Genomic DNA, 27,333 nt, shown 5'->3' on the forward strand with positions numbered 1-27,333 from the left:
TGGATTTTTAATGACAAGAAAATAAAGAATTTTTTCATTTTAAGAAATTTGCCTGGATTCAAGTGCTGGTGATTTCTCTTTCTACTATATATGTATATGTATATGTATATGTATATGTATGTATGTATGTATGTATGTATGTATATGTATATATATATATATATGTATATATATATATGTGTGTATATATATGTATATATGTATTATATATATATATATATATATATATATATATATATATATATATATATATATATATATATATATATATATATATATATATATATATATATATATATATATATTATATATATATATATATATAATTTTTTTTTCTTTTTCGGTCCTAATTGGGAGACCCAGACAGTGGGTGTATAGCTACTGCCTCTGGAGGCCGCACAAAGAACTACACTTAAAAGTGTAAGGCCCCTCCCCTTCTGGCTATACACCCTCCCGTAGGAGTACGGATTCCTCAGTTTTAGCTTTGTGCGCAGGAGGTCAGACACGCACGCATAGCTCCATTGTTTTTAGTCAGCAGCAGCTGCTGACTATGTCGGATGGAAGAAAAGAGGGCCCATACAGGGCTCCCAGCATGCTCCCTTCTCACCCCACTGTATGTCGGAGGTGTTTGTAAGGTTGAGGTACCCATTGCGGGTACGGCGGCAGGAGCCCACATGCTGATTCCTTCCCCATCCCTTTTTACAGGGCTCTGGGTGAAGTGGGATTTACTGGTCTCCAGGCACTGAGACCGTGCTCCATCTACAGCCCCTGGAGAAGATGCTGGATGGAGCGGAGTACATCAGGGACATGGCCCTGCTTCCTCAAGGTACTCTGTGTCCCCGTGCATTTGGCGCTCACACCGCAGCATGCTGGGTGTTGTAGTGCGCCGGGGGACATCAGCGCTACGGCGCTTGTGCCATGGCCTCATTCAGCTTCGCTGAAGCAGGCACACTTCTAGGAATCGGTCGCGCCGGCCGCTGGGACTGCGGCGCGGCTGGCACTTGTGGTGCGCCGGGGACTTCAGCGCGGCCCGCGCTTTTACGGCGGCCGCGCTGATAACTCGAGTCCCCGGCTTTTGCGGCCTGCTTCCGTTCGTTCCCGCCCCCAGACCTGCCAGTCAGGAGAGGGGCGGGACGCTGGCCACTTCTGGGAACGGTCACGCCGGCCGCTGGGACTGCGGCGCGGCTGGCACTTGTGGTGCGCCGGGGACTTCAGCGCGGCCCGCGCTTTTACGGCGGCCGCGCTGATAACTCGAGTCCCCGGCTTTTGCGGCCTGCTTCCGTTCGTTCCCGCCCCCAGACCTGCCAGTCAGGAGAGGGGCAGGACGCTGGTCAGTGCATCAGCGCTGAGGGCTGGAGTCGTTTTTACATACTCCAGCCCTCACAATAGGCACAGAGGGGACACTGTTTCCCGCACTTTTGTTTGGGAACTCCCACGGACCGCCCCTCTCCACAGACGCCGGCAGCCATTCCTGCTGACACGCTGAGCTGCAGAGGGGAGCCGGGGAGACCCAGACAAGGAATTCTGCGCCTCTTACCCGCTATTCAGCGGGCGGTAAGCAGTCCTCAGGGCTCACCCCCTCTTGTGCCAGTAGTATTCTTAGTATTTTGTTTCTACAAATACTTGGTATTACATAGCGCTGGTCGCCCTTTGGCTATAGACTCTCTCACATTGCAGAGAGCCAGCAGCATGTCGTCCGTAAAACGCAAGGGTGCCAAGGCACAGACATTATATGCTTCCTGCACCGCATGTGGGACTTTTCTACCGGCAGGCTCCACGGAGATGCCACTGACAGGCAGATGGAGCTCTGGCTGAAATCCATCTATGAAGCGATTGGAGCGTCATTAGCGCCTTCTTTTGCGGCCGTATGGGCACTCCAAGCTATCTCAGCCGGGCTTGCGCGAGTCGACTCAGTCACACGTGCATTTGCCCCGCAGGTAGCACCATTGACCTCGCAAATGGCAGAATTCGCGTCGTACGCGATTAATGCTGTTCTTGACGCTACAAGCCGTACGGCAGTGGCGTCAGCCAACTCCGTTGTTTTGCGTAGGGCCCTGTGGTTGAGACATTGGAAAGCAGATTCTCATTCCAAGAAGTGCTTAACCAATTTGCCTTTTTCTCGTGACCGATTGTTTGGAGAGCGTTTGGATGAAATCATCAAACACTCCAAGGGTAAGGACTCATCCTTACCGCAACACAGACAAAACAAACCCCAACAGAGGAAGGGTCAGTCTGGTTATCGGTCCTTTCGAGGACCGGGCAGGTCCCAATTCGCCTCGTCAAAAAAGACTCAAAAAGACCAGAGACGCTCAGATTCTTGGAGGTCTCAGTCACGCCCAAAAAGGACAGCCGGAGGAACCGTTGCCAAGACGGCGTCCTCCTGACTTGCGGTCTCCGATTCCCACACCCGCGGTCGGTGGGAGGCTTTCCCACTTTGGCGACATTTGGCTGTCACGCGTCAAAGACCGTTGGGTGAGGGATATTCTGTCTCACGGGTACAGGATAGAGTTCAGTTCTCGTCCGCCAACTCGTTTCTTCAGAACTTCTCCACCACCAGATTCTTGGAGGTCTCAGTCACGCCCAAAAAGGACAGCCGGAGGAACCGTTGCCAAGACGGCGTCCTCCTGACTTGCGGTCTCCGATTCCCACACCCGCGGTCGGTGGGAGGCTTTCCCACTTTGGCGACATTTGGCTGTCACGCGTCAAAGACCGTTGGGTGAGGGATATTCTGTCTCACGGGTACAGGATAGAGTTCAGTTCTCGTCCGCCAACTCGTTTCTTCAGAACTTCTCCACCACCAGACCGAGCCGATGCTCTGTTGCAGGCGGTGGCCGCTCTAAAGGCGGAAGGAGTGGTGACCTCCGTCCCTCTTCAGGAACAAGGTCACGGTTTTTACTCCAATCTGTTTGTGGTCCCAAAAAAGGACGGATCGTATCGACCCGTCCTGGATCTAAAGTTGCTCAACAGACACGTAAAAGTCAGGAGGTTCCGGATGGAATCCCTACGCTCCGTCATAGCCTCAATGTCTCAAGGAGATTTTCTAGCATCAATAGATATCAAAGATGCGTATCTCCACGTGCCGATTGCACCAGAGCATCAGCGTTTCCTACGCTTCGTCATACACGACGAACACCTACAGTTCGTAGCGTTACCTTTCGGTCTGGCAACAGCCCCCCGGGTCTTCACCAAAGTCATGGCAGCAGTAGTAGCTGTTCTGCACTCGCAGGGTCACTCGGTCATCCCGTATCTAGACGACCTGCTTATAAAGGCACCCTCTCAAGAGGCATGCCAACACAGTCTGAAGGTGGCACTAGACACTCTCCAGAGTTTCGGGTGGATTATCAACTTTCCAAAGTCTCATCTAACCCCGACCCAATCTCTGACTTATCTTGGCATGGAGTTTCATACTCTCTCAGCGATAGTGAGGCTTCCACTGAACAAGCAGTGCTCGCTACGGACTGGAGTGCAATCTCTCCTTCAGAGCCAGTCGCACTCACTGAGGCGCCTCATGCATTTCCTAGGAAAGATGGTAGCAGCAATGGAGGCAGTCCCGTTCGCGCAGTTTCATCTGCGCCCTCTACAATGTGCGAGCCTATCAGGGTGGGGAGCGGTGTTTCTCCACCACAGGGCTCAGGGGACGTGGACTCAGGAAGAGTCCACCCTGCAGATCAATGTTCTGGAAATCAGAGCAATCTATCTTGCCCTGCGAGCCTTCCAACAATGGCTGGAAGGCAAGCAGATTCGGATTCAGTCGGACAATTCCACGGCGGTGGCGTACATCAACCACCAAGGGGGAACACGCAGTCGCCAAGCTTTTCAAGAAGTCCAGCGGATTTTGACGTGGGTGGAAAGCAGAGCGTCCACCATATCCGCAGTTCACATCCCAGGCGTGGAAAACTGGGAAGCAGACTTTCTCAGTCGCCAGGGCATGGACGCAGGAGAATGGTCCCTTCACCCGGACGTGTTTCAGCAGATCTGTTGCCGCTGGGGGACGCCGGACGTCGATCTGATGGCGTCACGGCACAACAACAAGGTCCCAGTTTTCATGGCACGGTCTCACGATCACCGAGCGCTGGCGGCAGACGCCTTGGTTCAGGATTGGTCGCAATTCCGACTCCCCTATGTGTTCCCACCTCTAGCATTGTTACCCAGAGTTCTCCGGAAAATCAAGTCCGACTGCCATCGAGCCATACTCGTCGCTCCAGATTGGCCAAGAAGGTCGTGGTACCCGGATCTGTGGCATCTCACGGTAGGCCAACCGTGGACACTACCAAACCGTCCAGATTTGCTGTCTCAAGGGCCGTTTTTCCATCTGAATTCTGCGGCCCTGAACCTGACTGTGTGGCCATTGAGTCCTGGATCCTAGCGGCCTCAGGTTTATCTCATAAAGTTGTTGCCACAATGAGACAGGCTAGAAAACCATCCTCAGCTAAGATCTATCACAGGACGTGGAAGATATTCTTAGCGTGGTGCTTGGCTCAAGGGTTTTCTCCCTGGCCATTTGCATTGCCAATTTTTCTTTCCTTCCTGCAGTCTGGGTTGGAAAAAGGTTTGTCGCTTAGCTCGCTTAAGGGTCAAGTCTCCGCGCTATCCGTATTCTTTCAGAAGCGCTTGGCACGGCTTTCTAAAGTACGCACGTTTCTCCAAGGAGTTTGTCATATCGTTCCTCCTTACAGACGGCCATTGGAACCCTGGGATCTGAACAAGGTTCTCATTGCTCTCCAGAAGCCGCCTTTCGAGCCTTTGAAAGAGGTTCCCCTTTCTCGGCTTTCACAAAAGGTAGTTTTTCTTGTGGCGGTCACGTCTCTTCGAAGAGTGTCCGAGCTAGCGGCGTTATCTTGCAAATCTCCCTTCCTGGTGTTTCACCAAGACAAGGTAGTACTGCGTCCAATTCCAGAGTTTTCTCCCAAGGTGGTTTCTTCCTTTCATCTCAATCAGGATATCACTTTGCCATCTTTGTGTCCGCATCCAGTTCACCAATTTGAAAAGTGTTTACATCTGTTGGACCTGGTGAGAGCACTCAGGATTTACATTTCTCGCACGGCGTCTCTACGCCGTTCTGATGCGCTCTTTGTCCTAGTCGCTGGTCAGCATAAGGGATCGCAAGCTTCCAAATCCACCCTGGCGCGGTGGATCAAGGAACCAATTCTTCACACATACCGTTCTGCTGGGCTTCCGATTCCATCTGGACTGAAGGCCCATTCTACCAGAGCCGTGGGTGCGTCCTGGGCATTGCGGCATCAGGCTACGGCTCAGCAAGTGTGCCAGGCGGCTACCTGGTCGAGTCTGCACACGTTTACCAAACACTATCAAGTGCATACCTACGCTTCGGCAGATGCCAGCCTAGGTAGACAGGTCCTTCAGGCGGCGGTGGCCCACCTGTAGGAAGAGGCTGTCTGACAGCCCGTTCATGTGGTATCTTTTTACCCACCCAGGGACTGCTTTTGGACGTCCCACTGTCTGGGTCTCCCAATTAGGAGCGAAAAAGAAGAAGGGAATTTTGTTTACTTACCGTAAATTCCTTTTCTTCTAGCTCCAATTGGGAGACCCAGCACCCGCCCTATTTGTTCTTAGGGTTTCGTTTTTCGGGTGCACATGTTGTTCATGTTGTTTCTTAAGTTCTCCGATCTTGTTATCGGATTGAATTTGTTTTTGAAACTGTTATTGGCTTTCCTCCTTCTTGCTTTGGTACTAAAACTGAGGAATCCGTACTCCTACGGGAGGGTGTATAGCCAGAAGGGGAGGGGCCTTACACTTTTAAGTGTAGTTCTTTGTGCGGCCTCCAGAGGCAGTAGCTATACACCCACTGTCTGGGTCTCCCAATTGGAGCTAGAAGAAAAGGAATTTACGGTAAGTAAACAAAATTCCCTTCTTTTTAAAATATATATTTTAAAAAAATATATTATATATATATATATATATATATATATATATATATATACACACATATATGTGTATAATATATATATTAAATTATATATATATACATAAATGTGTATAATATATATATTAAAAATGATATATACATATGTGTATAATATATTAAAAATTATATATGTGTGTGTGCATATATATATATATATATATATATATATGTGTATATATATGTGTATATATATGTGTATATATATGTGTATATATGTGTATATATATGTGTATATATATGTATGTATATATATGTGTATATATATGTATGTATATATATGTATGTATATATATGTATGTATATATATGTATGTATATATATGTATGTATATATATGTATGTATATATATGTATGTATATATATATATGTATATATATATGTATATATATATATGTATATATATATATGTATATATATATATGTATATATATATATGTATATATATATATGTATATATATGTATATGTATATATATGTATATGTATATATATGTATATGTATGTATATGTATATATATGTATATGTATATATATATATATATGTATATATATATATATATAAAAATATTATGTATTTTTATAATTTTATTATACACGTACGCCCACCCCCTGATGGCTGATAGAGCTGTGGCGTGCGCTCGCTCTTCCTCCTTTCCTTCCTCACTCTGGCAGGAGTCTGGGATCGGATATTCATCAGATGAAGCATCTGGATTATCAAATATTCAAAAATCTAATGTCTTTCCATTCTGCACATTCACTTATTTTCTGGCATTGGTGGTGAGTCGTCCTGTCTCTTTTCTCCTCTTAATATTTGGAGCAGGGTGTGGAGCCTCTTGACTTCAGTGATGTCATTAAACAGAGGTGATAATTTTGTGGGTGGTGGTAAACCTGCAGGTCTTGTATTTGCAGCACAATGTGCTTTGTCGTCTCGTTTTTCGTCTGTTACAGAGGCAGGAGGCATGCCCGGGTTCGTGTAGTTGTTTTATTGCCTTTTGGAGTTTATGACTTGGCACTATATGTAGCGAAATAACCTGATGGGCTTCTATTTGAACCTGTCCGGCAACACATCTAAGGTATTTGATGGTGAGAACTGGAATTTTCAAGATGTTCATTGGACTAATTAATAATAATGATTTTATTCATTTTTATATCGCTATTAATTCCGCAGCGCTATACATACATCGGCAACACTGTCCCCATTGGGGCTCACAATCTAGATTCCCTATCAGTATGTCTTTGGAGTGGGGGAGGAAAACTGAGTACCCGGAGGAAACCCACGCAAACACGGGGAGAACATACAAACTCCTTGCAGATTGCTATGTTTCCCACCACCCTAGGCTATGTGCGCGCACAGTGTTTTCTTGACGCGTTTTTGTGCGTTGTTGGCTGCAAAAAATGCAAAAAACCCCGCACTTTTAAAAAAACATGCATTTTTGCTGCGTTTTTCTTCACTGTGTTTCCAATGGATTGCACAGGTGAAAAACGCAGGAAAAAATTAACGTGTGTTTTTTTTTTTTTTTGCTCAAACGCAGCTAAAAAATAAGACAGCAAAAACAAAGTCATAGACTTTGCTGGGGAAGCAAAGTCACGCAGTTTTGAGCCCAAAACCACACAAAAACGTACCCGAAAAACACTTGGTGCGCACATAGCCTTGTACACATGCACGCTCAGTTCAGCAAGGAGTACATTAATTCACGCTGGGAATAGGGGAGTTGGGCTAGGTTCACATTTCCGTTGTTTTAAATCCGTCAGGTCCGTCAGCAACGGATCAGTTGTTTTTTAGATGTCAACTGACGCAACGGATGTGTTTTTCACAGGATTCCTTTCACAGGAATCCTGTGAAAAAACTGATCCGTCGGTCCATTACATCCGCTGTGCGTCCGTTTTTTGACGGATCAGTCATGATCCGTTTGTGTTTGGGATAGCCCAGTGGGTGTGCCAAACATGCTGGGCATGCTCAGTAGAGCACGACGGAATCCAGCACCATAGACAAACATTACACGCTTGACGGATGGCGACGGATTCCTGCGCGGTGCGTTAATTTTGACGGCCAGAAAAACGTTGCATTCTGTGTTGCTCCCGCCTGGCAGTCAGTCAAAAAACGACTAACTGCGATGCAGCGGATGCAACGCAAGGTCATCAGTCGCAATCCGCCACTAATATTCAAGTCTATGGGACACAACGGAATCCGCTAAACGGATGCCGTTGTTTACCAGAGACGCGGATTGTGACTGATACATTTTAACGGAAATGTGAACCTAGCCTTAGCCAGTGTCTAATGCCTCTAGCTGCCAAAATTTCTGCAGTCCAATTTAAATTGATTTGTAAAATTTGTGTTCTTTCAGCAGACACAAACCCATTCATTTGGAGAGACCATATATTCTGTAACAAAACTGCCATTTGCCAACATATTCTTTAAAGGGAAGGTGTAAATGGGATCGGTGATAACTTGCTGATTGGCATAGGTCCCACCAGTAGCGCCCCCATCTGTCCCAAAAAAATGGGTCTTGATGTGTCCCATCAGAATACGTACCACTGCTGTGATCAGGCACCTATCACATGAAGCATAGTCTCCTAACGTTCAATGTTGGGACTAACCCTTTAGGCTATGTGCGCACGTTGCGTACTAGCCCTGCAGAAATTTCTGCAGCGATCTGAAGAGCACATGTGCGCTTCAAATCGCTGCAGAAAATGTCCGTAGAGAAAAAAAAAAGCCGATTCCATGCGCTCTGCCTGCAGCTCCTGCCATAGACAGAGCAGGAGCTGCCGGCAAAGCGCACGGAAGAAGTGACATGTCACTTCTTAGAACGCAGTGCTCTAAAACGCCACGTGCGCACGGCCCCTGCACAATCTCCATAGACTGTGCAGGGGACGCAGGACGCATGCAGTTACGCTGCGCTACAAAGCGCAGCGTAACTGCATGTATTTACGCAACGTGCGCACATGGCCTTAACATGACTTGTATTTTGAGGATGGTCCAATCTGAGAAGAGAAAATCCTATTCTTGCTGCAGATACAAACTCCGTTTTGATCAGGGCTGTGGAGTCGGTAAGCCAAACCTTCGACTCCGACTCCGACTCCTCAAATTCTCTTGCACCGACTCCGACTCCGGCTCCGACTCCGACTCCTACATATATTGCTTATAGTTAGGTGAAAAATTTATTGTAGTACATGAATATGTGTATGTGAACATCAGACATTTAATAATTTTTATGATACAATAATCAAGATATTTGGATAGAACATAAAATATATTTATTGGAATACAACTTTAGAACACAAAAAACTGTAATAAATTGTAAATATGTAATACACTATGTAATATACAGTAGATTACATATATATCTTGTGTGTGTGTGTGTATATACACTGTATATATATATATATATATATATTATATATATTACATATTTACAATTTATTAGTTTTTTTGTGTTCTAAAGTTGTATTCCAATAAATATTTTATGTTCTATCCAAATATCTTGATTATTGTATCATAAAAACAATTAAATGTCTGATGTTCACATTGTACTACAATAAATTTTTCACTTAAATATAAGCATTATACTAAATGTTGTTATTTAGTAAAATATTCAGCACATTCTGCATTGCACTCCTGTCCCCAATTTATTATATATTTTAGGAGTCGGAGTCGGTGCATTTTATACCGACTCCGACTCCGACTCCGACTCCACCAAAATGAGCTCCGACTCCGACTCCGACTCCACGACTCCGACTCCGACTCCACAGCCCTGGTTTTGATGAATATAACTGTTTGCAAGAAACATGTTGCAGGTGAATTTACCCTTGGTCTGTGCACATGGTGCATACGGTATATTTAACAGCATCCTACAGGCCTATGGTACCGAGACCTACTGTCAATCCGGGAGTGTGGATTAGTCCTCAATGGGACAATGCTGCAATATCCAGCCCAATGGCTACTACATTTATGGTGTGCAACCATACAGAGCAGTGTCTCCAGGGAAGAGGCTGTGTCCTCTGGCCCTGTTACATAATGGCTAGGTAGGGGTCCATCTCCACACAGACCCACCAAGCTGATATTGATGGCTATGGGGTACTTCTCACATAGCGAGATCGCTGCTGAGTCACAGTTTTTGTGACGCAGCAGTGACCTCATTAGCGATCTCGCTGTGTGTGACACTGAGCAGCGATCTGGCCCCTGCTGTGAGATCGCTGCTCGTTACACACAGTGCTGGTTCATTTTTTGGACGTTGCTCTCCCGCTGTGAAGCACACATCGCTGTGTGTGACAACGATAGAGCAACGATCTGAATGTGCAGGGAGCTGGTGTCTGGCAGCCTGCGGTAAGCTGTGTAACCAAGGTAAATATCGGGTAACCAAGCGAAGTGCTTTGCTTGGTTACCCGATATTTACCTTGATTACTAGCGTCCGCCGCTCTCAGGCTGTCAGTGCCGGCTCCCTGCACACGTAGCCGAAGTACACATCTGGTAAATACGCAAAGCGGTTTGCTTATTAACCCGATGTGTACTCTAGCTACGAGTGCAGGGAGCCAGCACTAAGCGGTGTGCGCTGGTAACCAAGGTAAATATCGGGTAACCAAGCGCTTGGTTACCTGATATTTACCTTAGTTACCAAGCGCAGCATCGCTTCCACGCGTCGCTGGGGGCTGGTCGCTGGTGAGATCTGCCTGATTGACAGCTCACCAGCGACCATGTAGTGACGCACTAGCGATCCCTGCCAGGTCAGATCGCTGGTGGAATCGCTGGAGCGTCGCTAAAGTGTGACAGTACCCTTAGCCTATGAATAGTCAATTAGTATTGTGCCCAAAGATCCCGTTCTCATGATGTCTGAGCACACTTGAATTGTGAGGACACTAGATGTAGACACGTAAATCGAATATAGCTGCACACTCAATTGCTATACTAGGTAAGCATTGACTATAAGAAATTTGGAACTGCATTACTGCCATAGAAGCTAGGGTAAAAATGAGGCACTTGATACACAACTTGGCCTAAGGCTGAGGCCACACTGGGTTGTGTGAGTCCTCGCATGACACTCTGCACACGCTCGCAGCACAGTGAGGGCCGAGTGTCATGTGACTGTGGTCCGATCGTGCGATCAGACCACAGCTGCGGAGGGGAAGGAGGGATTTTTAGCCGGTGTAACACGATGCGGTGCGAGTGAAACAGGCTCGCATTCCACTTGTAGCATGCTGCGACTGTTTTCTTGGTGTCCCCAGCCCCCCCCCCCCCCCCCCCCCCGCATTCCACTCACACATTGTTTTTCTCGCCGTGTGTGTCCTAGACCTAATTAATTCAAGGATAGGGTCCCAACAGGGTACACCTTGTCGCTGCCTGTTGAGCTGATCACAAATTGGCTACCTTTTTACTGTATTTTTCGGATTATAACGCCAGTGATCTCCCGGCAATGAACTCCAGGAAAATGGCGCATGCGCAGTTTGAGATCTCTGCTCTCTGAGATCTCAGTCTGCACTTGCACAGCCTCCAACACCATTTTCATGGAGTCCGTCGCTGGAAAGCAATGTCGCCTGCCTCGCGCTGCCGCAATATCTTCTCCCAGCATTGCCCCACTCGAGCTGTCGCTGGTTTTTTATGACCACCGCGCATCTCAGGCTACTTTAACACATCAGTTTTTGGCATCGGGTACAATCCGGCGTGTGCCTGATGCAACGGATCCGGCGCAGAATATGCAAAAAATGGATGCGCCGGATCCTTTTTCTTTTTCTTTTTTTTTTTTTTTTTTTTACTGATCCAGTATACCGGATTCGCCAAAAAAAACGGTTCAGGTGCATCCGTTATTGCATCCGTTTCGTCCATTTTTTGCCGGATCTGTTTTGTTTTTTTTTTTTTTATAATAAATTGTAGCATGCGCAGTTTAAAAAAAAAACAGATCCGGCGGCCGCATTGTAAATAACGCCGGATCCGGCGCAATGCGTTTTTTTGTCAGACAAAAACGTTACAAGAGACATTCCGGCCACCGTATTAGCCAATTACGCCGGATCCGGTAAAAGCCGGATGCAATGCCATCCAGCACAATCCGGCACTAGTACACATCAATGGGGATAAAACGGATCCAGCGCCGGATCAGTTTTCTCAGTTTTTTTTTTTTCGAATTGTGCCTGATGGAAAAAACCTGATGCGTGAAAGTAGCCTAAGCTACATCCGGTCTATACAATGGACTTTAAGACTACAAAACAGACCTCCATTTTAACATTATTTTTTTTTTTCCTACTAAATTTGGAGTGCGTCTTATAATCCAAAAACTACGGTACCTAATTTGTAATCTAGTCTCTATGGCGGTAATACAGTTCCAAATTTCTTATATTTAATGTCTACCCAGTATAGTATGTGTGCAGCTGTGTTCTCTTTAATTGTATGGACTAGTTCCTTCAGTATGCACCTGTTCACATTTGTCTGTTTTGGATGTGTAGGCCAGTTTTTTTTGATACTAGATGAGTGCTTGGCATAAATGAGTACACACACGCACACACCCACCCCCCTCCCCCTTTGGAAAGTCAGACTTTGCATCAATATCTCGCATATCTCATTACATACAATAACCATATTAAAAATTTTGACAACCTCTGGTTTAACCCATAACCTAAAAGTAAAGTTTAGAATATAACTTTCATTGCAAAATCTTCAGTTTGCACCAGATTAGCTGAAACTGAGTATACCCCTCATCAAAACTGCTACATCTTGTATTTTCCATGTGTGTTTTTTTTTTTTTTCTCTCCATCCTTCAAGAATGACCTATTTCAGAGCCTGGCTGCTGTAGAGAGTGATGACAACTTGTCTCTTCAGAAACTCCCACAGGTGTTCAGATTAGGAGACAATCACTTTCACTCTGTGTTTCAGAAATGCAACAGATGTTTTAGGATCATTGCATTGTTACAATGTGTACATCTACCAAGAGCACTGAGTGATGGGAGCATCTTCTCTTTCAGTATAGTGTAGCAAATCTGTGTATTCATGATATCATGAATGAAATGTAGATCCCAACACCTGTCGCTCAACATAAGGACATGGCCACCACCATGCCTCACTGTAGGCACCATGAACTTAGAAAAAAAATGCATGGTGCCTTCGGTGAGACACTTTCCACATACATTTTCAGTAATGTCACCTTGATTTCAGCAGCAGCTGCCAACATGTTCCCTCCCATTTGTTTTCTATAGTCGGTGGCTTTTGTGGGGACTTTTATATGTCCAGCAGACACTGCGGATAATCTGTGATTCCGTAATATTCTCTATCTCCTTGTTGTCTCCTCTTACAGCTGATATTATTTCCACTGTCGAGTTCAACTTTTCTGGAGACTTGTTAGCGACGGGCGACAAAGGCGGAAGAGTCGTCATATTCCAAAGGGAACAAGAGGTTTGTGCCATGTCTGTCTAATGTGGTGGTGCGCTGTCTCTGCGGATTTACTGCTTTTTAATTCAGACTTTCCATTACTTGAATTGTTTAATTGCAAGGGTAGAATTTTATTTTTCTTTGTCGCTCCATTGGGAGACCCAGACAATTGGGTGTATAGCTTCTGCCTCCGGAGGCCACACAAAGTATTACACTTTAAAAAGTGTAACCCCTCCCCTCTGCCTATACACCCTCCCGTGCATCACGGGCTCCTCAGTTTTATGCTTTGTGTTGAAGGAGGCACACATTCACTCAAGCTCCCATTTTAGTCAGCAGCAGCTGCTGATTTTATCGGATGGAAGAAAAGAGGGCCCCAACAGGGCCCCCCGGCATGGTCCCTTCTCACCCCACTAAGTCGGCGGTGCTGTTAAGGTTGAGGTACCCATTGCGGGTACAAAGGCTGGAGCCACATGCCGTTTTTTCATTCCCCATCCCTTAGAGGCTCTGGGAGAAGTGGGATCCTAACCGGTCACCAGGCACTGGGACCGGGCTCCCTCCGCAGCCCCTGGGGGAATCTGACGGACAGGAGACTGGGTATCATCAGGGACAGGCCCTGCATCTATAAGGTACTCTGTGTCCCCTTGGGGACGGTGCATGGAGCGCCTGTGTTACAGACGCTGCAGCGGCTGCTGTTTTTTTGTGACAACCGGGACTACCGCGCCGACCGCGCCTGTTTGCCGGCCGCGTTATTAAATTTAGTCCCTGGCTTCTGCGGCCTAGTACCATAACTCCCGCCCCCGGGCCTGCCAGTCAGGGGTAAGGGTGGGACGGTCGACTGGACGTCGGCAGTGAGGGCTGGAGCATACTTAGGTGTTCTCCTCCCCCCTCACTGAGCACTGTGGGGCACCAGATTCCCGCACTTTATTAGTCACGCCCACGGCTCCCTCCCTCCCCTGTCTTTCAGTATAAATCTAATTTAAGAGACATTCAAGTCTCCAAAAAAATGATCTTCTCCCTTGAATGTGATGATTGTCAGATCGTGTGCACACCACATCGTCAGTCTTAGGCCGGTTTCACACATTAGTTTTTTTGCCATTAGGCACAATCCGGCAAATAAACTGATGCGACGGATCCGTCGAAAAAACTGATCCGTTGCATCAGTTTCTTTTTGTTTTTTTTTTTTTTTTTTTTCCCATCCATTTTTTGACGGATCTGTTTTGCTACTGAGCATGCTCAGTTTAAAGAAAACTGAACCCAGCACCGGATTCCGCCATATGACGGATGACGATGGATCCGGCTGCCATAGTCTAATATTTTAAAACGCCGTACAGCGCCGGATCTGTGTTTTTTTTTGTTTGGTTTTTTTTGTTTTTTTTTTCCCAGAGACAAAAAATGTTCACTTCAACGTTCCATCCGGCCGCCGGACAAGCAAATTTTGCCGGACCCGGCGAAAACCTGATGGAACGCAAGGCCATCCGGCACAATCCGGCGATAATAAAAATCTAGGGGGGGGGAAACGTATCCGGCGGCAACAAACACCAGATCAGTTTTTCCATGTTTTTGCCGGATTGTGCCTGATGGCAAAAAACTGATGTGTGAAAGCAGCCTTATGTCCCTCCAATTGAGAGTCTATGGTCCTGACCAAGGCCGTGACTATCATAATCCTCAATCTATAGATAAAGACCCAGCAAAGTCATATGCCCTAACGACCACCTCATTCACCTCCTTGTGGGGACCCCAATACTCCTCCAACATCCACCTCTGGCCCAAGTGGAATCGATACCGGTCTGATAGGTAATAGTCTTTAGATGGTTATTTGAGTCTACTAAGTTTATTCCCTACCCCCCTGCATCAATTTCTCGGGGATGCATCGTTTTGCATGGGAGCTGTAGAAAAACACCGACTGTTAAATTTAGACCTATTGGAAAGTTGCATTGTTTTTAGTGTTGAATTGTATTGCCTCCGTTTTTTAAAAAAAAAAAAAAATAAATAAATAAATAAATAATTGGGAAAATCTTTTGTTTTGGTACGGATTATACAGTATATCACAAAAGAGAGTGAATGGTTTGTATACAATGTTAATCTTGGCTCGCGTGTACCCTGCATGCTTCACATGGTTTTTTGTCCTTCTTCCCACCGCAGAGTAAAAGCCGTCCTCATTCTAGGGGTGAATACAATGTTTACAGCACCTTTCAGAGCCATGAACCGGAATTCGACTACTTAAAAAGTCTAGAAATTGAAGAGAAAATTAACAAAATTAGGTGGTTGCCGCAGCAGAATGCTGCCCATTTTCTCCTTTCAACCAACGGTAAGATTGTGATATGAAATGAATGCTTTCGATGTATGTCAGTCTGTTCTTAATAAAGGGTGCAAAATCCCAGCAGAGCTGTTGCAGTACACAGTGGCACGACGTCCTGCTGTTACGAGGCCACAGGCTGGACAGTTTTACTCCTTGTACCAGATATTACTAAGGCCGGTTTCAGACGTCCGTGTTTTTAACACTGATGCCACTCATACCCATTGGAGCGCTGGGGTCCTGGGTTCGAATCCCACCAAGGACTCCATCTGCAAGGAGTTTGTATGTTCTCCCCGTGTTTGCGTGGGTTTCCTCCGGGGTCTCCGGTTTCCTCCCACACTCCAAAAACATACAGATAGGGAATTTAGATTGTGAGGCCCAATGGGGACAGTGTTCCTGATGTATGTAAAGCGCTGCGGAATATGTTAGCGCTATATAAAAATAAAGATTGATTTATTTATTCTATACGGTCGTGTTTTCACATGGACCGTGTGACCCCTCGTGGCCCCGCACTCACACACTGATACATGTCTGTCCTTTTTTTTTTTTTTTTTGTTTTGTTTTTTTCTCCAGCAGCACAGGTGTCACATGGATCGCACACTGATGTGATCCGTGTGACACGTACCGGAGAAAACGTGGGTCTTTTAAATAAAGATTTTCTATATTTATCTGTATCCAGCGGGCCTGTCTCCGGCTCTGCTGTCTCCTGCTTCTGACCCCCGCTCATTATATTAATTGATTATTCACTGCACTGAGGAGCTGGAAGCCGGAACATCGCTGGGGACAGGTGAGTATCCAGGTGTGTGTGTATACATGCATGTGCGCTGTGTGTGTATGGGCTCGGTGTATCCTTGTGTGTGTATTGTATAGATGCATGTGCGCTGTGTGTGTATACATGCATGTGCGCTGTGTGTGTATGGGCTCGGTGTATCAGTGTGTGTCTGTGTATACATGTGTGTGCTATATTTGTTTGTTTGCAGTGAGGAGCTGGAAGCCAGTGCATTGAGAGGACAGCGCTGGGTACAGCACCGTTGAGGACAGCATTGCAAGGGACAGGTTGAGTATTCACAAAGCAAGCAGTGTGTGTGCACTGACGTTCAGGAGGTAATTTGAGTTCCCAATGAACTCTGATGAACCCGTGAAGTCACTGTCCTGACACCCACTGTGTCGCGGGGGTGTCGCCAGGATGTTATCAGAGTTCATTGGGAACTCCAATGACCTCCTAGACGTCAGTGCACACACACTGCTCGCTTTGTGAATACTCACCTGTCCCCGTAATGCTGTCCTCAGCGGTGCTGTACCCAGCGATGCTGTCCCCTTAATACTGCGGCTTCCAGCTCCTCAGTGCGGTGAATATTCTAGGAGTATAATGAGCGAGGGTCAGGAGCAGGAGGCAGCAGAGCCGCAGAAAACGCCGCTGGATATAGGTGAATGTAGAAAATATTTTTACTTAAAAGACCCGTGTTTTCTCCGGTACGTGTGACACGTATGTAAACACAGATATCACACGTGGGACCATAACCATGCGTGTGATTTATACCTGATTTAAACACGGACGTCTGAAACCGGCCTAACGGTGAGGAGGGAACGTGGTCGCCACTGCTCGATAGTCGATCTGGGTGTTTGGGTGCACTTGGTACTGTATGTGTCGTTCATGAACGGTCCGACAAACAGAGCCGACCCCTTTCAGTGAATGATGGGAGCCGGCACCCCAGTAAGGCTATGTGCCCACAGGAGATTAAACCTGCGGATTTATCTGCGGAAAATCTGCAGATTTTCTGGATTTTCCAGATAAATCCGCAGGTTTCAGCATGTACAGACACTCCCCATGTTATCCTATGGGGCATGGGGAGTGCTCTGTCCATGCTGCGGATACTTGTGGCTGCGGATGTCCCGCAGCCGCACATAATTGCATGTCAATTATTTCTGCGGAATTACCTGCCCTCCACTATGGAGATAGAGGCCAGGACCTCCGCAGGTAAGCCATATGAATGCCCGCAGGTTTACCGCAGCTATTTCGCTGTACTACCGCAGCTAGAAATAGCTGCGGATTCCGGCTAGTAGCTGCGGAAAACCTGCGGCCGTACCTGCGGATATATCCGCAGGTACGAGCTCCCGTGGGCACATGGCCCAAGAGCCGTTTGCAGTCTCTGGCTCTCAATGAGGCTAAAAACAGAGTGTTTGCATGTGTGCGTAAAACAAAAATCATCCCACTTTCCCCGGAAATGCTCTTTTCTTCATCGTTCCTTATGGGAGACCCAAACCATGGGTGTATAGTTTCTGCCTCCGGAGGACACACAAAGTACTACACTCAAACGTGTAGCTCCTCCCTCCGGGCTATATACACCCCCTGGATGACAATCTAACCAGTTTCAATGCTTTGTGTTCAGGAGGTCACACACACATGCATTCTCTGATTTTTTTTTTTTTCATTTTTATTTTTTTGATTTTAAAGATTTGGAAGAAAAGCGGGTCCAGTCTGGACTCCCGGCATGTCCCTTCTCACCCCACTGTGTCGGCGGTGCTGTTAAGGTTGACTTTACAAGGCTGGAGCCTTTACATGCCGTGCTCCTTCACATCCTCTGAGAGGCTCTGGGTTGAAGTGGGAGCCGTCACGGTCCTCTGCTTGCAGAAGACCGGTCTCCATCCGCAGCCCTGTCTGGTTCCTGCTGGAAGGAGCGTTTAACCCCCCCTCAGGGACTGGCCCTGCGTCTCAAAAGCTAAGTATTGAGACGTTTTTCAGGGGTCCCGGGTACTTTTATTAGGGGGACAGTATGTTTTTTATGTTTACTGTAAATTCCGGCCGGTTCTGGGGGTTTCCCCTGAGAACCGCGCCGACGGTGCCTGCTCGTCGGCCGCATGTTAAAATCTAGGCCCCGGCTTCTGTTTGGGCCTAGTTTCGGTTTCATCTTCCTCTGCATGTCATTCATGCAGGGGAATAGAGTGGCGCCGCCCACCGGCCATCCAGCAGAGGGGAGGACACGCCTCTCTGAGGAGATGTTTCCCTCCCCTGCATCTCTCCTTAGCCCTCCGGTTTCCCGCTCTTGGGCTAATCTCCGCCCCCCCCTCCTCCTCCCAGCGCCATTTTCTCAGCGTTTATCACACTGATCGGCGCTGGCTGCTGAATCTGCTGCTTTCCTGGAAGGCTGACGCTTTACTGGGGGTCCGAGCTGTGGAATCCGGAGGGCACACAGAGAGCGGGCTGGTAAGCCACAACCTCTGGTTGTGGGCTTTATTATACACTCTCAGGACATTCTATACGAGTGTATTCTTACTGCAGAGCTTCTCACCTCAGCAGCATGTCTGTCACCCGGAGCAAGGCTGCAAACATGTACGCTATATGCACTGCATGTAAGCGCATTCTGCCAGAGCCAAGCACATACCCACATTGTGATGCCTGTGCTAACATGGTTGTGTCTCAGCCTGGAGCCTCCTCAGGGGTCGCTCCGGCCCCGGTGGCTGAACCCCCGGCTTGGGTAGCATCCTTTTCCCAAGCTATTTCCCAGTCTTTTGCCGACTCCATGGGGCAGCTGTCCCGGACACTGCTGACCATGCATCAGCCCCCTTCTCAGGGTGCCTCTGCTGCTCTGAGTTCTGCAGAGCTCTCAGAGCATGTCCTAGGACCCCGTCCCCCTAAACGGAGACGCAGGGACCCTTCTCCTTCCTCGTCCCACGGCTCTGATTCACGAGCCGAGGTGCAGGGCGAGGAGGATTCGTTTACTGTGGGCTCAGACGCTACCTCTATGTACCCCATTGACGTGTCTGAGGGTGATGCGGATGTTAGTGACTTGATTGCATCCATTAACTCCGTACTGAACCTCAATCCACCAGAGTCAGAGGAACAAGCCTCTCTGGTAGAGATACACCAGTTTACCTCACCTAAGAGAGCTAAGAGTATGTTTTTTAACCACTCCAGTTTTCGGACCACTGTTAACAAGCCCAGGGCCTGTCCTGACAAACGTTTTCCGAAGCGTAGTTCTGATGACCGTTTTCCTTTTCCACCAGAGGTGGTTAAGGAATGGGCCCAGTCTCCAAAGGTAGACCCTCCAGTGTCCAGAATCTCAGCCCGCACAGTCGTAGCTGTGGCTGATGGCACTTCTCTTAAGGATCCCACTGACCGCCAGGTTGACCTTCTGGCCAAGTCTGTATATGAGGCGGCAGGAGCCTCGTTCTCCCCGTCTTTTGCGGCAGTGTGGGCTCTTAAGGCAGTCTCTGCCTCTCTGGCAGAGATACATTCCCTCACCCAGGGACTCTATGCCTGAGATGGATGCCTTAACTTCTCAAGCTTCGGCTTTTTCATCCTACGCCATGTCTGCCATCCTGGAGGCTTCTCACCGCACGGCGGTGGCCTCCGCTAACTCCCTCGCGATCCGCAGGATCTTGTGGCTTCGAGAGTGGAAAGCAGACGCTTCCTCTAAGAAGTTCCTTGCGAGTCTCCCTTTTTCTGGGTCCCGGCTGTTTGGTGAACTGGATGAAATAATTAAGGAAGCTACTGGCGGGAAGAGTACTTCCTTGCCACAAACTAAAGCCAGGAAACCTGTCCAGGGTAGGAATCAATCGAGGTTTCGTTCCTTTCGTTCCTCTAACTGGTCATCCTCTAAGCCCTCGACCTCGTCCACCACCGCAGCCAAGGATCGTAAACCCAACTGGCGCGCGAAGCCGCGTCCTCAAAAGACCGAAGGAGCCGCTGCCACTAAGGCAGCCTCCTCTTGACTATCTGGCTGCGCCAGCAACGTCCTTGGTCGGTGGCAGGCTCTCCCACTTTGGCGACGTGTGGTTTCAACACGTCTCCGATCAGTGGGTGCGAGATATCATCTCCCACGGCTACAGGATAGAATTTTCTTCCAGCCCGCCAAACAGATTTTTTCTGTCCACCCCCCCCCTGCTCCAAAGCCGCCGCCTACTCTCAGGCCGTGGCATCCCTGCAGGCCAACGGTGTAATTGTTCCGGTTCCCGTCCGGGAACGGTTCAGCGGTTTCTACTCAAACCTCTCTCTAGTTTGCAAGAAGGACGGTTCCTTCCGGCCCATCCTGGATCTCAAGCTTCTCAACAAGCATGTTCAGGTGTGGCACTTTCGCATGGAATCTCTGAGATCGGTCATTGCCTCAATGACCCAAGGAGATTTTCTGGCATCCATCGACATCAGAGATGCCTATCTGCATGTGCCTATTGCGGTTTCACACCAGCGTTGGCTACGCTTTGCAATCGGAGAGGAACATTTCCAATTCGTGGCTCTCCCCTTCGGCTTAGCCACGGCCCCTCGAGTATTCACCAAGGTCATGGCAGCAGTGGTTGCGGTTCTGCACCTCCAGGGGTAGGCAGTGATTCCTTACCTGGACGACCTTCTAGTCAAGGCCTCATCCAGTGCAGACTGCCAGCGGAGTGTCTCACTCGCGCTCGCCACGCTCGTTCAGTTCGGGTGGCTTGTCAACCTGCCCAAGTCCACTCTGACCCCGACCCAGGTGCTTCTTTACCTAGGGATGCAATTCGAGACTCTGCCGGCACTTGTCAAGTTGCCCTTAGTCAAACAGCAGTCCCTTCGTCTGGCGGTGCGCTCTCTGCTGAGGCACCGCCGTCATTCCATCAGACACCTCATGCAGGTGCTAGGTCAGATGGTGGCATCAATGGAAGCGGTTCCCTTTGCCCAGTTCCATCTGCGTCCCCTGCAGCTGGACATTCTCCGCTGTTGGGACAAGCGGATCTCTTCCTTGCACAGGCTGGTGGTTCTGTCGTCACAGACCAGGAGCTCCCTTCAGTGGTGGCTTCGGCCCCTCTCCCTGTCTCAGGGACGCTCCTTCCTGACTCCGTCCTGGGTGATCCTCGCCACGGATGCCAGCCTCTCCGGTTGGGGAGCAGTATTTCTCCATCACCGAGCACAGGGCACTTGGACTCCGTCCGAATCAGCCCTCTCGATCAATGTGCTGGAGATCAGAGCTGTGTTTCTAGCTCTCCTAGCCTTTCACCACCTGTTGGCGGGCAGGCACATTCGAGTTCAGTCGGACAACGCGACAGCGGTTGCCTACATCAATCACCAGGGCGGGACTCACAGCCGTCTGGTGATGTTGGAGGTTCAACGAATCCTCCAGTGGACGGAGGACTCCAAGTCCACCATATCTGCAGTCCACATCCCAGGCGTGGAAAACTGGGAGGCCGATTATCTCAGCCGTCAAACCGTGGACAGCGGCGAGTGGGCCCTGAATCCGTCAGTGTTCAGATCAATCTGCCGCAAGTGGGGCACTCCGGAAGTGGATCTAATGGCATCCCGGCACAACAACAAGGTTCCGGTTTACATGGCTCGCTCCCACGATCCTCAGGCCTTCGCAGCGGACGCACTGGTTCAAGATAGGCCAGACGGAACTGAGACCAATGTGTTTCCCCCTCTAGCTCTCTTGCCCAGGGTTCTGCGCAAGATCGGAATGGAGGGCCGTCGAGTCATAATCATTGCTCCGGACTGGCCCAGGCGAGCTTGGTACCCAGACCTGCTCCGTCTGTCCGTAGGGGTGCCGTGGCACCTCCCGGACCGCCCAGACCTTCTCTCTCTCAAGGTCCGTTCTTCCGCCAGAATTCTGCAGCTCTCAGATTGACGGCGTGGCTCTTGAGTCCTGGATCCTGACGGCTTCAGGCATTCCCTCTGAGGTCATCTCCACTATGACTCGGGCTCGGAAGTCTTCCTCGGCCAAGATTTACCACAGGACTTGGAGGATTTTCCTGTCCTGGTGTCGCTCTTCCGGCCATGCCCCTTGGCCGTTCTCCTTGCCGACCATCCTGTCTTTTCTACAGTCCGGTCTACAGCTAGGACTGTCCCTCAATTCCCTCAAGGGACAGGTGTCGGCTCTGTCGGTATTGTTCCAGCGGCGTATCGCCCGACTGGCTCAGGTGCGCACCTTCATGCAGGGCGCATCTCACATCATTCCTCCTTACCGGCGGCCCTTGGATCCCTGGGACCTTAATCTGGTCCTCACGGCCTTACAGAAACCCCCCTTTTGAGCCTCTCAGGGAGGTTCCTTTGTTTAGACTTTCACAGAAAGTTGTTTTTCTAGTGGCCATAACTTCTCTCAGGAGAGTCTCTGATTTGGCTGCGCTCTCTTCGGAATCCCCCTTTTTGGTGTTTCACCAAGACAAGGTGGTTCTTCGTCCGACTCCGGACTTTCTCCCTAAGGTGGTGTCTCCTTTCCACCTTAACCAGGACATTTCATTGCCTTCTCTTTGTCCGACCCCTGTGCATCGCTTTGAGAAGGCGTTGCATTCCTTAGATTCGGAGCGCCCGCACCAAATCTGTGTCACGCACCGCCGTTTTTAGGCGGTGCACCTCACTTTTTGTGCTAACCACTGGTCAGCGCAAGGGTCTCGCTGCTTCTAAACCGACCCTAGCTCGTTGGATCAGGTCGGCTATCACCGATGCCTACCAGTGTTCTCAGGTGCCCCCACCGCCAGGGATTAAGGCGCACTCGACCAGAGCTGTCGGTGCCTCCTGGGCTTTCAGGCACCAGGCTACGGCTCAGCAGATTTGTCAGGCTGCCACGTGGTCCAGTCTGCACACTTTTTCGAAGCACTACCAAGTGCATGCTCATGCTTCGGCAGATGCGAGCTTGGGCAGATGCGTTCTTCAGGCGGCTGTCGCCCATTTGTGAAGTTAGGTTTTGCCTACTTCTCAGTTTGGTTTATTTCCCACCCATGGACTGCTTTGGAACGTCCCATGGTTTGGGTCTCCCATAAGGAACGATGAAGAAAAAGAGAATTTTGTTTACTTACCGTAAATTCTTTTTCTTATAGTTCCGACATGGGAGACCCAGCACCCTCCCTGTTGCCTGTTGGCAGTTTTTTGTTCCGTGTGTTTCACCGGCTGTTGTTAGTAGACAGAGTTCCAGTCTTTCCGAGTTTTACTCTATCTCTACTTATGGGTGGATGTCCTCCTTCAGCTTTTTCACTGAACTGGTTAGATTGTCATCCAGGGGGTGTATATAGCCCGGAGGGAGGAGCTACATGTTTGAGTGTAGTACTTTGTGTGTCCTCCGGAGGCAGAAGCTATACACCCATGGTTTGGGTCTCCCATGTCGGAACTATAAGAAAAAGAATTTACGGTAAGTAAACAAAATTCTCTTTTTTATGGCTGTATGTGTACGGAGAGCTTGACTGCCCAATAATTGACTTCCACTATGCTCGTGCCTTGAGTTGAGCTCGTCTAATTGCCCAACTTGAGTAAAGTGCACGTTAGTGCTCGCTCATCATTACTAATGACACGTGTTATTCTGGTGCTTAGTCAGCAGTTATACACACCGAAACCAGAAGTTTATTAACAGGTTATTAAAATGGGATCTCTGTACGGAGGATTCATGTTATCATGTGCTCATGTGTGTCATCCGTGAAACAACCACAAAGCACAGGCTTCCTTCATTGCACACTGTGTGCAGGCGCCCCAGGGAGAGCCATCCGACCAGCTCAAATCAAGCATTTTAGTGCTCGCCCATCTCTACTAATGACACATGTTCTTCTGGTGCTTAGTCAGCAGTTATACACACCGAAACCAGAAGTTTATTAGCAAGTTATTGACTGATTATAAAATTTGAGATCTCCGTACGGACGGCTCATGTTATCTTTACACGGTTTCTTTCCAGATAAGACTATAAAGTTGTGGAAAATTAGTGAACGTGATAAAAGGGCCGAAGGTTACAACCTAAAGGACGAAGACGGCAGATTACGCGATCCCTTTAGAATTACTTCTCTACGGGTAAGTGCATGGCTTTAGATACTTATTGTGTTTTCTGAAAAATGTAGGTGGTCTCAGAAAATATTAATAAATGAGTCATAGGAGATGCCCACTGTAATGTTGTTTTATATATTTATTTTAAAGGGAACCTGTCACCACTTTTTCGGTCTATAAGCTGCGGCCACCACCACCGGGCTCTTATATACAGCATGTTAGAATCCTGTATATAAGGCTAAGTTCACACTTCAGTTGTTTTGCATCAGTCACAATCCGTAGCCTTGAGGAATTAAGGAATCCTGCAAAATATTTTGCAGGAATCCAGTATTTCCCCATAGACTTCTATTAGTGACGGATTGCGACTGATGACCCTGCGTTGCATCCGCTGCGTCGCGGTCCGTCGTTTTTGACTGACTGCCGAGCGGGGAGCAACGCAGAATGTAACGTTTTTCGGGCCGTCAAAATTAACGCGCCGCGCAGGAATCCGTCGCCATCCGCCACACTTGCAATGTATGTCTATGGTGCTGGATTCCGTCGTAATCCGTCTTACGACGGAATCCAGCGCTGGATTCCGCCATGCTCTACTGAGCATGCCCAGCATGTTTGGCACGCCCACTGGGCTGTCCTAAACACAAACGGATCATGACTGATCCGTCAAACGGATGCACAGCGGATGTAACGGACGCAACTGATCAGTTTTTTCACAGGATTCCTGTGAAAGGAATCCTGTGAAAAACACATCAGTTGACATCTAAAAAAACAACTGATCCGTTGCTGACGGACCTGACGGATTGAAAACAACTGAAGTGTGAACTTAGCCTTAGATGCATCTAATGTTAGGCTATGTGCGCACGTTGCGTCGGAGTACCTGCAGTTTATTCTGCACGTTTTCCTTCCCTTGGTTTTTGACCAAATGGCTTTTGGCCATTTTTCAGCGCTAAAAACGCATGCGTATTTACCGCGTTTTTAGTGCGTTTTCAGCGCTTTTTACCTGCGTTTTCACCTGCGTTTCTGCAGATGCGTTTTGTAGATCAAGACACTGAGAAATAAAGTTGGAATAGTCAAAAAGAATGAAAAAAGAGGAAAAAAAGGATAAATTAACTTTTTTGTCGCTCCATTGGGAGACCCAGACAATTGGGTGTATAGCTTCTGCCTCCGGAGGCCACACAAAGTATTACACTTTAAAAAGTGTAACCCCTCCCCTCTGCCTATACACCCTCCCGTGCATCACTGGCTCCTCAGTTTTATGCTTTGTGTGGAAGGAGGCACACATCCACTCATGCATCCCATTTTAGTCAGCAGCAGCTGCTGATTTTATCGGTTGGAAGAAAAGAGGGCCCCCACAGGGCCCCCGGCATGCTCCCTTCTCACCCCACTAAGTCGGCGGTGCTGTTAAGGTTGAGGTACCCATTGCGGGTACAGAGGCTGGAGCCACATGCCGTTTTCCTTCACCATCCCTTAGAGGCTCTGGGAGAAGTGGGATCCTGACCGGTCATCCATTCACTGGGACCGGGCTCCCTCCGCAGCCCCTGTGGGAATCTGCCGGACAGGAGTCTATGTATCCTCAGGGACAGGGCCCTGCATCTAAAGGTACTCTGTGTCCCCATGGGGACGGTGCATGGAGCGCTTGTTTCACAGACGCTGCAGTAGCTGCTGGTTTGTGAAGACCGGGACTTCCGCGCCGACCGCGCCTGTTTGTCGGCCGCGGTATTAAATTTAGTCCCCGGCTTCATTGCGGCCTAGTACCATAACTCCCGCCCCCGGGCCTGCCAGTCAGGGGTAAGGGCGGGACGGCCGACCTGACGTCGGCAGTGAGGGCTGGAGCATACTTTAGGTTTCCTCCCCCCCTCACTGATCACTGTGGGGCCCCAGATTCCCGCACTTTACTAGTCGCCGCCCACGGCTCCCTTCTCCCCTGAGAGCTCCGGCAGCCATTTTTACACACATTCTGCCGGTGGAGGATTTCAGGAACGAGCTCTGCAGCTCTGGGAGACCTAAGGCAGGGAATCTGGTGGACACACACCGCTTTGGGCGGTCGGTTAGCCACACCGGTCACCCGGATATACCCTCAGTGATCACTCTCCTAGGAGACAACAGCATGTCGTCCACAAGGAGCAAGGGCGCTAAGGCAAAGGGTTTTTTTGCAACCTGTACCTCTTGTGGGGCTATGTTACCTGCGGGTTCCACCTACCCTCACTGTGAGCAATGCTCGACCCCTGTTGCACTTGCTCAGCCGGAGCCTCGGTCACTAGTGGGCCCCTCGGCTCAGGCAGACCCTCCTGCTTCCCCTGTCCAGGCGGCAGGGACAGAGTTTGCAGTTTTTGCTGAGAAACTCTGAGTCGCTTTCACAATCCATGGCTCAGTCTATGGACAAATGGTCTGCCAAGCTACTAGAAGCCTTGCAGTCCAGACCGGTCCTTACACAGGCCCCGGGCACTGTCGGATCATCGCCTCCAGGCCCCTCTCGGTCTGCGCCGCAGCGTGCTCCCGGGGTGGCCCCTAGGTCTCACGTGGAGGACTCCGGCACGGACCACAGTCCCAGACCGGCTAAGCGGGCTCGCTGGGAATCTTCCCCGACTTCCTCACGCTGCTCGGGGTCTAAGCTTGAGGACTCTCTGGAGGATGAGGCGGACGTTGCAGCTCAGGGCTCTGACCCTGACGTTGCTCTCAATCTTGATACACCTGAAGGGGACGCCATAGTAAATGACCTTATAGCGTCCATCAACCAGGTGTTAGATATATCTCCCCCGCCGCCACCTGTAGAGGAGTCGGCTTCGCAGCAGGAGAAACACCAGTTTAGGTTTCCCAAACGTACACGGAGTGCGTTTTTCGATCACTCTAACTTCAGAGATGCTGTCCAGAAGCACAGAGCATTTCCGGACAAGCGCTTTACTAAGCGCCTTAATGACACACGTTACCCCTTCCCCTCTGACGTAGTTAAGGGTTGGGCTCAATGTCCCAAGGTGGATCCTCCAGTCTCTAGACTGGCGGCTAGATCCGTAGTATCAGTTGCAGATGGCTCATCGCTCAAGGATGCCACTGACAGGCAGAGCTCCT

The 27,333-nt window shown here is 48.9% G+C and overlaps 1 protein-coding gene across 1 annotated transcript in view; it reads left to right on the plus strand.

Moving 5' to 3' along the window:
• The window catches only part of PPP2R2D (protein phosphatase 2 regulatory subunit Bdelta), an 86,062-nt gene that overhangs the window by 16,307 nt on the left and 42,422 nt on the right, over positions 1-27,333 (plus strand). The window contains exons 3-5 of the mRNA XM_075352259.1: positions 13,203-13,300; positions 15,419-15,584; positions 24,188-24,300. Of these exons, the coding sequence (XP_075208374.1) occupies positions 13,203-13,300; positions 15,419-15,584; positions 24,188-24,300 (377 nt within the window). The remainder of the gene's footprint in view (positions 1-13,202; positions 13,301-15,418; positions 15,585-24,187; positions 24,301-27,333) is intronic.

The sequence above is a fragment of the Anomaloglossus baeobatrachus genome, chromosome 5 (genome assembly GCF_048569485.1).
Source record: "Anomaloglossus baeobatrachus isolate aAnoBae1 chromosome 5, aAnoBae1.hap1, whole genome shotgun sequence".
NCBI lineage: Eukaryota > Metazoa > Chordata > Amphibia > Anura > Aromobatidae > Anomaloglossus > Anomaloglossus baeobatrachus.